Source organism: Hibiscus syriacus, unplaced genomic scaffold (assembly GCF_006381635.1).
Source record: "Hibiscus syriacus cultivar Baekdansim isolate YM2019G1 unplaced genomic scaffold, ASM638163v2 tig00110384_pilon, whole genome shotgun sequence".
NCBI lineage: Eukaryota > Viridiplantae > Streptophyta > Magnoliopsida > Malvales > Malvaceae > Hibiscus > Hibiscus syriacus.
Window position 1 is genome coordinate 3739714 of NW_024062715.1, and position 16634 is coordinate 3756347.

Here is a 16634-nt window from a genome sequence, read left to right on the forward strand (position 1 = left end):
GATCGTGTGTCAATTGGCTATCTTATGGTGATTGGAATACGAAATCCTTTCACACCCGAGCTAGTCAATGACGGAAGAAAAACAAGATTCATGGTCTCTTTGATAAATTAATATATTGGATGACAAAATATGACGATCTTAAAGAGATTGTAGTAGATTATTTTCAAGACTTATTTACTAATACTAATCCTATTCAAGAATATAGTATCCTTGACGCCATTGATATGGTAATAACTCCAGATGTGAATTCTGAATTATGTAAACCTTTTACAGCTGATGAGGTTATTATTGCATTTAGGTATATTAATCCCAATAAAATCCCGGCCCCGATGGCTTACAGAGAAGCTTTTTTTTTTTTTTACATTGGGATGTTGTGGGCCAAGATATCATTGATCCATGCCTACATCTTTTTTGTGGACAGTTGGATATGGCTACGGTTAACAAGACAATCCTTGTTTTGATCCCGAAAGTCGATGAGCTGGAACACATGAGATAGATAAGACCCATAAGTCTTTGTAATGTTATCTACAAGATTGTGTCTAAGGTCCTAATTAACCGTCTAAAACCATCTATGTCACTATGTATAAGTGATAATCAGACCGCGTTTCTACCTGGCCAACAGATTGCGGATAATATTTTAGTTGCCCATGAGTTATTACATATATGAACTCCTCTAGGAATGGAATTAATAAGGGTGCATTACTCAAGTTAGATATTGAAAAGACTTATGATTGAGTTGAATAGGGATTCTTAAGAGCCATTATGTTGAAACTTGGTTTATCGAGTGTTTTTGGAGACGATTATGCGTTATGTAACATCAGTTACTTTTTTTGCGAAGGTCAATGGGTCACTTACTAGTGAATTCTCTCCCTCTCGAGGACTTCGCTAGGAGGACCCCCTGTCGTCGTTTTTGTTTCTCTTTGTAATGCAGGGTATCTACTCTATTCCATAAAGCGCAACGAGCAACAAGATTAAGGGTATTTGTGTGAGTCAATCGGGTCATCGAGTTTCTTTGTTATTATTTGCAGACGATATCTTAATTTTCCTGAAAACTTCTTTGTCCGAGGTCATTGAAATAAATCGACTACTAACTGTATATGCTCGGTTATCAGGGCAATGTGTGAACCTTGAAAAATCTATCGTTTATTTTAGTCCCAACACAATTACTGAACTCCGTCAACAATTGACTATTGTATTTAGCATATACGTAGTTAATTCTCTAGGGCACTATTTGGGATTGCCACTTTACATTGGTAAGAATAAGACTCGTACATTTGGTTATTTACACGACAAGGTTGTCGCGAGGGTCACAGGATGGACTAAACGCTTTTTGTCCTATGGAGGGCGAGAAGTCTTCCTAAAGTCGGTAGCTCAAGCCTTACCACAATATGCAATGTCGTATTATCTTTTTCTAGAACAACTTCTTGATGAGATGACTTCCGTCATACGTCGTTTTTGGTGGATGGGGAAAATTTCAGAGCAAGGTTAGTCTCTTATATCTTGGTCGACTATATGTAAACCGAAGAGAAAATGAGGACTAGGATTACGAGTCCATTGGTCTTTCAATATGGCTATGGTTGGCAAATAGATTTGGCACCTTATCACAAATCATGGTTGCTTATTTTCTAGAGTGTTCGAGCAAAATACCTCACTAAGGGTGACCTTCTTAATGCACGTATTGGCAATAGGAGCTTGTATGCATGGAAAGGTATTCATAAGACTCTTCATGTGCTTAAATGTGCTTTCTATTGGCGGATAGGGATGGATAGCAATCTAAACTTACTCCGGGACAGGTATCAAAAGTTATACCAATTTTAGGTGACTATTTTGTACTTCCTATTCAATGTTTCAAGGCTTCTTTGTTCCAGCAGGTAAGGCAAGCAAGATGGGATGAGTATAGTCCAAGCGAGATGCTACTGACGCAAATACGATCCTAACCACTTTGATTGCTCCTAGTCAAAATGAGGTTTTTGTGTGGGGTAATCATGATTCAGGTACCTATTATGTACATTCAAGGTGTTGGTGGCTAAAACGACTGACACACTCAAATGATGGAAAACTATAGCGAAATTGTAGGTACTCCCCAAAATTCTGGTTTTTGGCTGAAGATTAGCCTATGGAGGCCTCCCTGTAGGGAGATATTCATGAAGATTAGCCTGAAGTATAGTTAATGACATCTGCCCAATGTGTCACTTACATGAGGAGACAGTGTTTCACGCCTTGCAAGATTGTTCATCTGCTCAAGAATCGTTTGTCTTGGCTGGCTCTCAAGGTACGTTCATATCTAGCCAAACCACTACTCATTTAAGCTAGTTGAAATTTGTGATATCTGCACTTGATATGGAAGGTTTTGCCGGATTCTTGGTTTTGCTTTGGAATATCTGGAATGATCGTATTGTGAAGATCTATGACAAAAAAATTCAACCACCTTGGATCCTAGTTCTTAATGCCCGAATATTGCACCAGGAGATCTCAACAGCCAGGAAGCAAGCTCTGGGTGAACGCCTCGCACGTCCCCATGCCAACATGCTTGCTACAAGAATTAGATACTTATTGACTTCGCCCATCCGGGTTATGTCAAAATTAACGTAGATGAGGACTTTGACCCTCAGTGAAGTTTGGCTACCATTAGTGTTATAGCTTGGGACTCCGCTGGTTTACCTTAGCGCTATATGGCTTTACTGCCATCCATTTGCACCGAAGCAGGTCTTGTAGAGATTCATGCTATGACAGCCGATTTAAAGTTTGCTCAAGAGAACCATTGTCACCAAGTTGTTTTTTAGACTAATTCGGCAATGGTGGCTAATAAACTGTCTTGTGATGTGGCAGATTTGTCTACCTTGGGTATTCATCTAGCTGAAGCTCGATCAATTTTGCAGACAAATGCATCTTTCACAATTGCTTTTATCATGGTTAATATATTTTGTGGGCACTCTTTTCCCCTTGTAGGTCCTAGAAGAAGTTTTTTAACGTGGAACTTTTCTTAAATAAAGAAAAAAGAAAAACTAGAACTAAACACTTAAGCAGACAAAAAAAAATAAAAACAAATTAAACCTTGAAACGAAAATAACTTTCAAAATACATCCATTTTCACAGCAAATGAGACTTTGTGGATGTAATTGATCAGAAATTTAAACCAGATTGAGAACTTGTAATTTTGGTGATGCTATTTACTGTTGAAATAGACACATCATTCAAACTGACAACTCTGCATGAACAAATGTACAGTAAAAGTACCCCAGAACCTAAATTTACTAAAATTGAACCATATACTATGACTCAAATTGATTTTTGATTCTCTACTTTTATCAGTGTAAGCCTCTTGTTTCATCGGAACATTTAAAAATCATTGTCCTTCTTTGCATCAACAATAATTCCTTTTTCAAATTTCGATGATATTTAAGTTCTAGTCTCATTTTCCTCGAACATGATCGTTAATTTCACTCACATCATCATCTCACTGTTATCAATGACCACGAATCTTCATCACTAACCATCGTCAACGAATATTGAATCTTAAAATTTTTAATTCACTCATTTTTTATCTTTTAAATGTAAATCTAATGTTTGTTTCATATACTAGAATCCTATTTTTAGAAATAATATTACATTAAAAAAATTTATTTAAATTAATTTTATATTCTGTAAACCAAATGTATCCTTAAGTATCAATAAAAAGTTATTATTCTACTCATGGAAATATGAGAAAATAATAGGGTTGTCTGCATTTATTTTAGGGTTAGAATATGAAACATGAAATTATCTGTTTCTCAACTAGATTCTAGTCAAGTACTTGATAATAGAGGGTGTAATCTAATTGAAAATGCAGTTATTTTAGGGGTACGAAAATGTGTTGAGATATGTTCATTTTTTTAAGTTTTCCCAATTGGAGGGTATAAATTATTGGTTCATCCAATATTTACCTTCTTTTGTATATTGTTACTGTCCTGTATCAACTATCAAGTAAACTATTCACATAAAAGTTTTTTTTTAATGTCATTAATGGTATCAGCAACCAGCCAAATGTCTCTAATGTCAGTTGAGAGATACATACCGTAAAGCTGCTTTATCTGTAGAAACCTTTAGCTGGCTATGGGTTCAAAAACATGCGTAAGAATGTCCTTGACCTTTTCACCAATGTCCTCTTCTTTGTATGATGTTACAAACTTCACTGTAAAAAAAAGGACAAAGAAAAGCATTTATTTTTTTTATTAAAAAATACATTTCTTACTACTAACTGCATAATGTTAATTCAAAACTTGAATGCCATCGATGAATTGGCAAACAGGACAAAGAAAATCATTTATTTAGAATGCAAAGATATATTGTTTTAGTTTACTGAATCTAGAAAGTCGCAGTTTATGCAAAATTTGACATCTAATCATAGTTATCGTGAATGTATACTTGCGCAATCAACAAGAAGCTTTGTATGCGATGCAAATGCATAAAGTAAATGGTACACAAAGATCAGCGTTAACCGGCAGATAATAAAGTGGTCGCCACCATCAATGGGGTGGCACAAACTTAAATGTGGACGGTACACGAAACCGTTCAAATGGACTGGCGGTTTGTAGTGGGTAATCCGGGATGAAAATAGACAATGGATATATGGTTACGCGAAGGCGATTGGATACTGTGCGATAGTAGATGCGGAATTGTGGGGAGTGTACGAAGGTTTAAGGTTGGCTTCAAGTATGAATATACAACAGCTTTAAGTTGAAACAGACTGCAAGGAATTCTGGAATCTCTTAAAGCAAGGAGCTATCATGGATCATATATCCCTCATGGTACCGCATCTCATTGACATGAAAAGATATTGGAACCTACAATTCTATCATGTTCCTCGCAAAGGAAACAACGTGGCGGACGCAATGGCAAGGTGGCATGGGGGCACCTTTCGGCACTCATTCCATGAACCTCCAGTAGCAGTGCGCGATTTGATGAAGAAAGACGGACAAATGGTGAGTGAAGAGATTGGTATGGTGAATGACCAACCAGCTGGGGGGAGCAATTTGTTGTATGGAGAGCGACAGACTCAAAGGAATATGCAGGAAACTGACTAGCTTAGTTTAGGAGTTTAAAGTAGTTCTTTCTTTAGAATTAAAAAAAACGAAAAGAAAAGAAAGAAAGAACAGGAAATTTAATGCTCGACCAATCGCCTTTCCACTTGATGGTATGTGGTGTTTCACATTTGAACCTAGATATATTTAAGGCAAGGATCCACTATCAAATCCCCCTCCACCCCAAGAATACCCAGTTCAAAAGGCATCAGTAACATTTGGATAAACTGAATGATTTAATGCACGGGGATTGAGAAGAAATGATTTATGCAGTGCACAGGAGAAAACTAAAAATTTACCCCAAGGAAGAACAGGAAACTCCCACTGTTGTTTTGGCACTGTAACCACATATGAAGTAACCTACAAAAGGCCAAAAAACAACGGCATAAATCTAAAGTTCTAATATATTTTAATCAAATTTGTTCGAATGTCAGACATGAGCATGTGTCCAAGGCAGTCAATTTCTTCCCTCAAGTTTTTCCTTAAATGAAATTGTCCTATTCTAATGTCTGCATATATGGTCATATATGAGTTCTTAAAAGAAAATGAAGAGTTGAGTTACATAAAATTTAGCATTTTTAGAATCACATAATTTAAGAATAAAAGACTTTATTGGAGCTATTTTACTAAAACGAAAACATGCCAAGATTGCAGCAGCCAGAGAACACGGAGAACTAAAAAGAAGTGATGTCTCCTCGTTTTCATAAAGAAGATCCATCACATCCATACATGCTTCAAAGCTCACCAATTCCCCAACCTTTGCCACTCCCCTGTAAGCAAAAGCCAAAAAAATGATACTAAGATGATAAAACTTTTCAAATGATTCGATTCAAATGGATTGGATATTACTTGAACTGAATAAAAAGCTCTTCAAGGAATATGAAAGCCACATTTGATGTCCCAATTTCAAAATTCAAGACCTTGACATGAAGGGAAAAGACCATGTTATTCTTAAGGAGTTTGATCGGACCAAAGAACCTTATATTAAAGCCATGAGATTTACCTTAAGGAAGACCACCTCCTGCAAAATGTATGTTGAGAAAAATTTAGAGTATACTACTCTAACCTTATTAATATTGGACCCAAACAAGTAAACAAATTACTTGTATTATACCCACAATAAAAGTCACTACAACACTTTCAATGACCACACACAATTTGAAGAGAAATAAACACTCAATAGAAAGCTCACAACTTATACTCAAGACACTACACTCAATTTTTTTTTATGGATATATAACTCAAATGCAAGGGGGAATTTATAGTCCTCACCATGCAACCTACACCATACAAATATTAAATTGAGAAATATGCCTAGCCATACATTATTATCACCTACTCCACCTACTTCATTAATATGAGATAAGCAATGACATCTTCACCTAACTTAATTGATGTAAGCAATGACATCAAATTAAGTTGGGTGTGGGCTAATATTGATTTCTCAACACTCCCCCTCAATGTTAGCCCCCATTCTTTGAATCACGCCAAGCTGACGACAGAAATGTTCAAACTTTTCAATGCTCAAGCTTTTTGTAAACAAGTCTGCAATTTACTCATTTTTCTTGACTTGCCTCATCTCAATCTCTTCTTGCAGAACTTTTTCCCTAACAAAGTGATAATGCACTTCCACATGTTTAGTTCTTGCATGAAAAACATGATTCTCCGCTAGCCGAATTGCCGATTGGTTGTCACAGTACAACAGAACTGCATAATCTACTGGTTGATGTAGATCATTCATTAGTTGTATCAACCACGTGCTTCCTTGAACTGCCATTGTTGTTGCTCTATGCTTCCGTAGTTGATAAGGACACAGTTGGTTGTCTCTTGCTATACCAAGAGATCGTTCCAGATCCAAGGGTAAACATATACCCAGTAGTTGATCTGCGAGTATCGTGATCTCCTACATAGTCAGCATCACAATAGCCAACTAGTTTGCAATTTCCACCTTTCTTGTATAGAAGACCATAGTCTATTGTACTCTTCACATATCTGAGAACTCGTCGAATTGCTTCTAAATAAGACTTCTTCGGATTTTGCATGTATCGACTCATCACACCAACTGCATAACAAATGGCAGATCGAGTCAAGGTTAAGTAGATCAGACTTCCTACCAATTGTCTATACACATTGCGCATCTTCTAAATCTTTTCCTTTATGTGCACACATTTTGGCATTTGGTTCCATTGGCGTTGAAATCGACTTGCATTCGAGCATTCCAAACCACTTCAATAAATCTTTGGTATATTTCTGTTGACACAGAAATATTCCTTCGTGTGTGCGGTCAACCTCTAGACCAAGGAAGTGCTTAAGTTGTTCAAGTTCCTTCATCTGGAAATGAACTGATAAATTCTCCTTCATTTGAAGAATTTCTGCCTCATCATCATCGGTTATGATTAAGTCATCCACATACACTAGCACGATAGCTAGTTTACCTTCATTGGCTTTGGCAAACAAGCTAGAATCTGCAGGTGTTACTGAATAGCCACTTTTCGTTAGAAATTCAGCAATCTTACCATACCACGCCTTATGTGTTTGTTTCAATCCGTAGAGTGTTTTTCGCAGCTTACACAAATGTTCAGGATGATCTTGGCTCTGAAAACCCATTGCTTGGGTCATGTAGATCTCTCGATCTAGCTCTCCATGAAGAAAAGCATTCTTCACATCCATCTGCCACAAATTTCAGTCTTTGTTGGCTGCAAGTGCAAGTAGGACTCATACGGTTGTAAGCTTTGCCACTGGACTAAATGTTTCATCATAGTCTAGTCCATACTGTTGAGAGAAACCACGAGCTACCAATTATGCCTTGTACTTCTCGATTGACCCATCTGGATGGCGCTTTATCTTATAAACCCATTTGCAAGATATGGGTTTCACATCTTTTGTCCTTGGCACAAGATCCCAAGTTTGATTTTGCTGAAGTGCGTCGATCTCTTCTTTCATAGTTATCATCACTTAGAACTCTACGATGCTTCTTCGAATGTCTCAGGCTCTGTTGCTTCTTCAATTATGGCTGCATTGGCATATTTGGGATTTGGCCTTCGTATTCTTGTTGACCTTCAGAGTTGAGATATTGAAATTGATTCTTCTGTTTCACTAGACCCACCTTCTTCGTTTGGTTGTTGATATACGCAGGTTTGCCAAGGATTTTGAGTTACTCTTTGTTCGACATCATCGCCATTTGGATCTCTTGATTCATCTGAACTTGTTTGGAGTTGAACAGTATGCTTCCTTATCTTTTGTTGCAGTTTGTCTCCAAATTCTCTCGAATCTGGCAACACCTCCTTCTCTGAGGACCACCAAGAAGATGCTTCATCAAATACCACATTTCGTGACATGTAGCATCTTCCACTCATTGGATCACAACATTTCCACCCCCTTCTCTGGCTGTCGTATCCCACAAAGATACATCTAACAGATTTCTTGTCAAACTTACTCCGTAAATGATGAGGAACAAACACAAGCCAAATACTCGAAAGTAGCTAACTGTAGGTTTCATATTCCATAGTTTCTCAAAGGGTGAAACAAATTCTAACCTTAGTGAGGAAGTATGTTGATCACAAAGGTTGTAGTCCTCATTGCTTCAGCCCAAAACCTTCCAGGTACGTTCTATGCATATAGCATACTTCGACAAATTTTTGCAAGATGCCGATTTTTTCTTTCCGCTACACCATTCTGTTGTGGCGCGTTGGCAAAAGTGTACTGATGACGTATTCGACATTCCCTTAGTTATTGAGAGAACTCGTTTGAGTTATATTCTCCTCCGTTGTCTGTGCGCAAGAAACATATCTTCTTTCCCACTTCTCATTCAGCTAACTCTCTGAACTCTTTAAATTTTAAGAATGTGTCATATTTTTCTTTCATAAAGAAAACCCATACATACATGGAGAAGTCATCAATGAATGTTAGCATGTACCGCATACCGCTAATTGATTGTTGCTTAATCGGTCCGAACACATCAGAGTGAACCAACTCTAACGGTTCTTTTACTTTAAACATTGACTCGTCATATGGTAATTGGTGTGCTTTACCATACGGGCATCCCGCACAGACCGTGTATGTTCTCACGTCTAGTTGAGGAAGCCCTTTAAGCATCGACTTCTTCACCATCACACTTGGCTTGGAATAGCTAATGTGACCTAACCGCATGTGTCACAGATCTGATGCCTTATTTTTTCATTTTTTTTCTACATAAGCAGACTCTGTTGACATCACGTAGATTGACTCCAAACGTCGCCCCTCCATTATCGGTGTTTCTGAGATTTTGAGGTCACGATAAACCTTCACGTCTTGGGGACGAAATAAGACATAATGACCTGATGATGTCAATTCGGCCACATGTAGCAAATTTTTCTTCATTCCTGGGACATGGTAAACATCTTGAAGTTGTACCTAGTTAGAATTATATTAAGGTGTAACTATCGTCTTATCGATGTGAGTTATCGGTAGTCTTGAGTTGTCAGTTTTCACCACCACACGAACTCCCTTGTACTCAGACAGATTTTGCAACTTCTGTTTGTCACCCGTTATATGATTTGAGTAGCCCGAATCTACGATCCAATCATTATCGTAGTCAATTCGTTCTGGTGTTGTTACAATGAGAGCTAATTCTTCTTCCTCCATAGCGAATAACGCTTCAGCATCCCAATCATTTTCACTATTCTCCTTCGAGCTGGAAGTAGCAGTATTACTTTCAACAGGTTTTTTCTTGGTCCAAGAGTCTTTTGCCATGTGGCCTATCTTCCCGCAATTGTAACACTTTCCATCAAACTTTCTACTATTACTGCGATTCTTGGAAGCTCTCCCTAAATAAGAGTCTCCCTTTCCTTGGTAACTTTTCACCTTGTCACCATTCTTTTTAGATCCACTGCCAGTATACAGCTTGAAAATGCCTCTACTTTTGCTAGTGTAGAGCGCTTCCTCTTCACCCTTCAGCAAGACTTCTCCTATTTGCTTGGCCATGGCTTCTTGACCTGCAAGCAAATTTTCGAACTCAACAAGCAATGGTTGTGTTGGTCATCCCTGTACAGCGATAACAAACTCTCGATATTCGGGTCTCAAACTATGGATAATTATTCTCTTTATCCTGGTTTCCCCAATAGGAGTTGTCGTTTCTAACTCCGAAATCTCACGGCACATCGACTTTATCTTGCAAAAGTATTGAGCAATCGTCATGTCGCGTTGCGCCATCGATAGTAACTCATTCTCGAGAAGTTGCAATCTTGTATCATTCTTCTTTGAAAAGAGTGTAACAAAAGTGTCCCATGCTTCCTTTGGTGTTTTAGCATCCTGAATGTGCTCTAACATTTCTTCTTCAATTATGGTCTTTAAAGCAAACATCGTTTTGTCTGCTTTAATTTTTCACTTTCGCAAGATGCCATTGGCATCTTCTGTCGCCGGTTGTGTAACTTCATCACCACCGACAACCTTCCAAAGGTCCTGACCTTGTAAGTATGACTCCATACATGTTTCTCACGCATTGTAGTTTTTGTTGTTGAGCTTCTTGATTCCTCCAACTACTTGAAGGTCACCCATCGTAACAGCAACCCTTTGACTACACCGAACAAGTTTGAGTAACAAACGTGCCGAGTACTAAATTACTCTAAACACAAAGAAGCTCCACAAGGTTTGTAATAACCCCGACAATAATCTCAAGAAATATTTTTTGATGTGGAAGATCAGTTAAAAACTACAGCCACAAAGCATACTCGGAATTTCAAGAGACCTTATAATGTAGCTCTGATGTCAATTGTTGAGAGTATACAACTCTAACCTTACTAATATTATAGGCAAACAAGTAAACAAATTACTTGTATTATACCCACAATAAAAGTCACTACAACACTTTCAAAAGACCACTCATAATTTGAAGAGAAATAAACACTCAATAGAAAACTCACAACTTATACTCAAGACACTACACTCAATTTTTTTTTATGGATACATAACTCAAATGCAAGGTGGTATTTATAGTCCTCACCATGCAACCTACACCATACAAATATTAAATTGAGAAATATTTCTAACCATACATTATTATCACCTACTCCACCTACTCCATTAATATGAGATAAGCAATGACATCTTCACCTAACTTAATTGATGTAAGCAATGACATCAAATTAAGTTGGGTGTGGGCTAATATTGATTTCTCAGCAATGTAGTCATCAATCATCATGTCATATGATTAAATGAAGTACTAAAACTCCGTAAAATAAAGTAGTTTCACAAATATGTCATCGTATTAAATCAATACAAATTTCACTAGATATAATTCAAAGTTTGCAATAGTAAGTTTATTTTGAATTTTGGTTATAATATAAAGAGTTTGATCATCAAATGAAAACTGCATATATCAAACGTAGTATTGAGGGGGGAAACGTAAAATTAACCGCGAAAGTAAATAACTTACAGCTTCCACGAAATCTCTAGTAGTAAAATGCTGATCCTTAATGAATTCGTCTCCCAACGATTTTAAAATTTTTACAGAAAGAGCACGATCGTGTTTCTACAATAACAAACGAAAAACAAAACTTCTGAGAGGAGGGGAATAGAAAAGAAAAGAAAAGAAAAGAAAAGAAAAGAAAGATAAGCTTGAAATCTGAAAACTCAACTTTACTTGAAATCCATATTGAAATGAGTGCAAATAACTGCAGATTGCTTTCTTCAACGGATCGTAAAAGCCAGCTTCCGATCTGGTTCCTCTGATTTATTAAACTGTAAAAAGAATCAAACGAAACTTCATCTACATTAAAGCTTAATATTCAAAGAGATTCATGGAATTATAATGGGAGAAAAAGCAGATTTACGTGGTGAGAGATGGGAGAAAACGATCCGCGAAGAGAAATAAAGCTGTGTATTTCACAATCAGTGGAGCTCGGAGCAGCTTTCAAATTACAACAGAAAAATTAAATTTTGGAAGTAAACTGAACTTTCTTTTTGTTTATTAAATTATGTTTGGATTACTTACATGAGAAGATCGAATGAGAAACTCCACCGACTTCTTTCTCAGTCGCTTCATTTCATGGAGGGAATCAAACTTTCATTTCAAAGAAAACGAATAAACAGTTTGCTCCGCGGTAATTTGTTTTTCTTTTTAAATCAAATTTCATTTGAATATCTATATTTAATCTTATTTTTGTGGATCGATAACTTTTGTTATGATCCATTTTTTAAGGTTAATCTATCCAAGAACGCTTGTCTAGTTTTTATATATTTTATTGCGTAAATTACATTCCTCACTAAACTTCATTATCTCTCTTATTTTACTCACCGTACTTTTAATTTTTCTAATTTGATCACTAAAATTTACAGAATGAATCATTTTGTTCACTATGTGTTAACTTTTTAACGGTGTCATGAAATGACACAAGCATAAAAACGACGTCATTTTGAAGAACTCAAATCCAAAACAACGTCTCTTTGAATCCTTTATTTCCCATACCGTCAATCGGTGACCTTTCGATCTCAAAATTCATGGGTCGATTCGTCTCGATTTCCTGAGTCAGAATCTGGTGATTGTTTCACAAAAAAATATCTCAAAAATATGTGAATATCAACTGAAATGTTTTAGCTTCCTCACTTTTAATATTTAATTCGTGGAATTTGAAGCAAGTTCCTATAAAATGGAGGTCGGATTCAGACTCAAGGTGTCGCGGTGAAGTGACTCATGAAATTTGGGATCGAATGGTAACAATCTACGACGATTGACAATGGCCGACGGTGGCATCAAACCAACTTCTGTTTTTATTTTAGAGAAAATAACCTCAGTGACCAAAAATCCCATATAATATACGATTTTAACCAACTTTTTCCGGATTTGCCAAAATGACCAACAAAATCGCAATGCGATCGCTAATTCGCAACGCGATCTCCATTATCGCAAATTCGCGTTGCATTTTCGCAATGCGATAGTTGAAAATCGTGTTGCGATGGTCTACAGTATCGTTGCGATTTCCCAATTCGCAATGCGAATAAGTAAATCGCAACGCGAATTGGGAAAATCGCAATGCGAATAAGTAAATCGCAACGCGAATTGGGAAAATCGCAATGCGATACTTACTATCGCAATGCGATAATAAAAAATCGCAACGAGATACTTACTTTCGCAACGCGATACTGACTTTCGCAACGCGATTTACATAGCGCCATTCGTATTAACGCGTATTTTTTTTTCAAATTCCAAACACGTATTTTTTCTTAATAAATCGGAAAATGAACCGTCCACAGTAATCGCAACTCATAACCTCAAACCCAAAAACACAACACTCAGTCTCATCTCCATCTCTCACTCTCTACGGCGAAATCCGTCCCCATCTCCGAAGATTTCCGTCCCCATCGCCGGCGAAATTCCTCACAACCATTCACAGTCAAAAATCCCTCACAATCATTCAGAAATGGAAAATCAACCTCCGAGGGTTAGTTTTTTTATTTTTATTTTGAAATTTTTGCATTATTTTAGGTTTTTCATATTGAGATTGATGATAAGTTTACTGGTAATTTCAATAATAGATTAACCATTTCACTTAGATTTCTTATTAAATTCATTCGATTGCTGCCAATACTGCTAAACTGTTTAGCCTGTGAAGTTAGTATTTGTCTTTGCTTTGTCTTTTGGTTGAAGTAATGCAGAAGAAGAATAGTTTCGAGAATGAAAATCGCAACGCGGAAATAACTATCGCAACGAGATAATCGCAACGCGAAACCAAAATCGCATTGCGATTTTCATTCGCGTTGCGATTTTCATTTCGCGTTGCGATTTTTATTCGCGGTTGCGATTTTCATTTCGCGTTGCGATTGTCTGGTCGCGATAGTCATTTCGCGTTGCGATTCTCTCGTTGCGATAGTCATTTCCGCGTTGCGATTCTCATTATCTCGTTGCGATTTTCATTTCAACCAAAAGACAAAAACAATGTTGCAAATTTTAGTTTCAAGAATAAACTACTATTTATGTTTATTGTTTTGTTTTGGTATATCTTGACAGTGTAATTTTTGGTATATCTAACTTGGTATGTTTATTGTTTTTTTGTAGAAATTTTTTTCGGCTTCATTGACATTAAGGAATAAAGTTAGCCTAGTCACTACAATTGCTTCGAAGCTTTCACCTGCACAAAGAAAATTGTTTGAAGAAGCCTGCTTCGGGAAATGGCTGAGAGTACAGCATCCGGGTGGAGATGCTAGTTTGACCCATTTGTGGCTTCAGACCATGACTAGCGATCTACCAGACAGTATACAACGTGGTGAGGAAGAGATATGGTTTCATTTTCCACCGGCGTATACTTGTTTTGGGCGGAAGGAGTTCTGCTTAATCACTGGTCTACGATTCGGACACGATGATGTAGGCCGGTACACTCGTCATATCACCCGCCCATCATGGTTATCCAGGGATTTTCCTGATGAGTCAATAGAGAAGCCGAACTTACACGTCGACGACATGAAGAAATTGTTTAATAAGAAAGATGGTTTTACTCGGATGAATGACGTCGATGTTGTCCGAGTATGCCTTCTACTACTTTTGTATGCCGGCTTTCTAGGCAGAGAGGCCAGACAACCTATTCCTCAGGAGCTAATATTATTGGTAGAAGACCTAAATGCATGGAATCTGTTTCCGTGGGGTTCGTATATATGGAAAGCTACCTGGACTAAGTTGTCGTCTGCCTTTGATGACCGCAAAAGTTTGCGGGGCGATGGGTCGAAATACACTTTGTCAGGCTTTGTTTGGGCCTTTAAGGTAAGAATTTCTATATAATGTTTTCAAAATTATAATTAATTATTTAACAATTACTAATATTTGTTATTATATTGTTTGTAGATTTGGATATTCGAGGCTTTCCCCAGCATGCGGACATATGCATTAAAATCCTCAGATGATATTCCTAGGGCTATTTCCTGAAAGAGGAAACGTATGTTGGATTGGGAAGACTTAATACCATATGCGACAATAAATAATGTAAGTTAACACAAATACTATCATATATAAACAAGTTATTAATAGTAGACGTTTAACTTTGTTTTAGTTTTTATATTTTTAGGAGGCCAACACTCCATTAATGAGACTGACACCCACGGAGGCTGAGCTTGCCACTGATTGGTGGCAAGCTAGTCAGCGTTTTTTTGATGGCACGAATGATGAGCAGCCTCCACTTCCTCCACTTCGAGAGCCATCACCTCACCCAGAGCCATCACCTGATCGACCCGACTATACACCTCTACAACGAGAGCCATCACCTATCCCGTCACATCATCGAGTCTCTTCTCCACCATCACCTCATGATAGGCGACCGACAAAGATGCCACGACTTCTATCTCCCTGTTCTCCACCTCCACGGGATGAGTCAAGGGAGTTATGTGATGAGGTCAATGCCTTGCGTGAGGAGATCGGTACTCTACGCGATAACGATGGTGCATGGCGTGTGGAGGTGTCTACTTTACGTGGTGAGGTTGCCGCTCTACGTGAGATGGTAGTATCGTTGCAGAATGAGGTTCATACTCTACGCAACGAGGTAAGTTTAAGATTTTCCATATTTAACTTGATGATAAATTTACTCGTAATTTCACTTAAATTAACCATTTCACTTAGATTGCTTAGTAAATTTATTCGGTTGCTGCCAAAACTGCTAAACTTTTTACTTTAACACTGTGAAGTTAGTATTTGTCTTTGTTTTGTCTTTTGGTTGAAAGTTTGAAATATATTTATCTTTGTTTTCACTGTTTAAATATCATGTCTGTTTATTTACTGATATTTGTATTTTTATTTAGCAGACCGATAAGGTGGATGCTTTACGTCGGGTTTTTCTTGCACGACAGAGTTCACGCATCAGACGGCGTGCACGTGCTATTAAGTCTCCGTATACCCCAATAGTGCGAAGACACCGCAAGAAGAAGCCCGACTCGCGTATCATCCCTCAAGAGTCCACTCCTATCGTTGAAGAGGCCCCTATCATTCCTCGAGAGTCTCCTCCCACCGTTCAAGAGGCCACTGTCATCGTTGAAGAGGTCCCTCCCACCATTCAAGAGCCCGATTCACATGGTGTCATATGTAGGATTCTTGAGAAACCCTCTGACGTGTCGGACATGATGGATTCAAGTTGGCTCTCGTATGAGTTACCGGCCAGTACCATACCGGTATCTGAAGAGGAGAGGAAACAACTACCGGACACAATTCTGGATAACACCCTTTGGGCTAAGACCGCAGTTGATTTTTATCTACATGAGCGAAGCCAGGGGTGTTTCACTGACATATGCAAGCTCAATGATGATATCTATTTGTTGCTTGATCGGTCTGGGTGGGGCGTATTATTAGGGGTCGAAGACAATGGCTATTTCGATGGAGGGGTAAGTCTTATATTTTTCTTATATTTTCATTTGATTAATTTGTTTAAAAATTAATGTAATTCACTAATATATGTATTTTTTTGTAAAACAGCATATCGATGCGTGGGTGTCACGTCTACTAATAATTAGGAAACTTAAGGAAAATAAAAGAAATACACGGTATACAATAATGCCGACGGCTTTTAACGCAGTTCACTTGAAGAATCAACGAAATGAATCATTTGCGTTGGGCAATGGACA

The 16634-nt window shown here is 37.6% G+C and overlaps 1 protein-coding gene across 1 annotated transcript; it reads right to left on the reverse strand.

The window, feature by feature from the left end:
- Positions 1-3985: 3985 nt before the first annotated feature.
- LOC120122123 (cyclin-J18-like) lies at positions 3986-12093 on the reverse strand. Its single transcript, XM_039141357.1, has 9 exons — positions 12031-12093; positions 11870-11946; positions 11675-11777; positions 11473-11568; positions 6064-6081; positions 5910-5980; positions 5704-5830; positions 5360-5420; positions 3986-4171 (listed from the first exon to the last, which is right to left on the reverse strand). Exons 1-9 carry the CDS (start codon positions 12079-12081, stop codon positions 4083-4085), a joined length of 693 nt encoding a protein of 230 aa, XP_038997288.1. The 5' UTR covers positions 12082-12093; the 3' UTR covers positions 3986-4082.
- Between the last annotated feature and the right edge of the window lie 4541 nt (positions 12094-16634).

Excerpts from the sequence above, each read along its gene's own strand:
- LOC120122123 (XM_039141357.1), bottom strand. The coding sequence starts at position 12,081 with ATGAAGCGACTGAGAAAGAAGTCGGTGGAGTTTCTCATTCGATCTTCT. Across the intron at positions 5,831-5,909 it reads GAGCTTTTTATTCAGTTCAA|GGGAGTGGCAAAGGTTGGGG; the intron begins GTAATATCCAAT and ends TTTTGCTTACAG. Across the intron at positions 4,172-5,359 it reads GTTTCCTGTTCTTCCTTGGG|TGAAGTTTGTAACATCATAC; the intron begins GTAAATTTTTAG and ends TTTTTTTTACAG.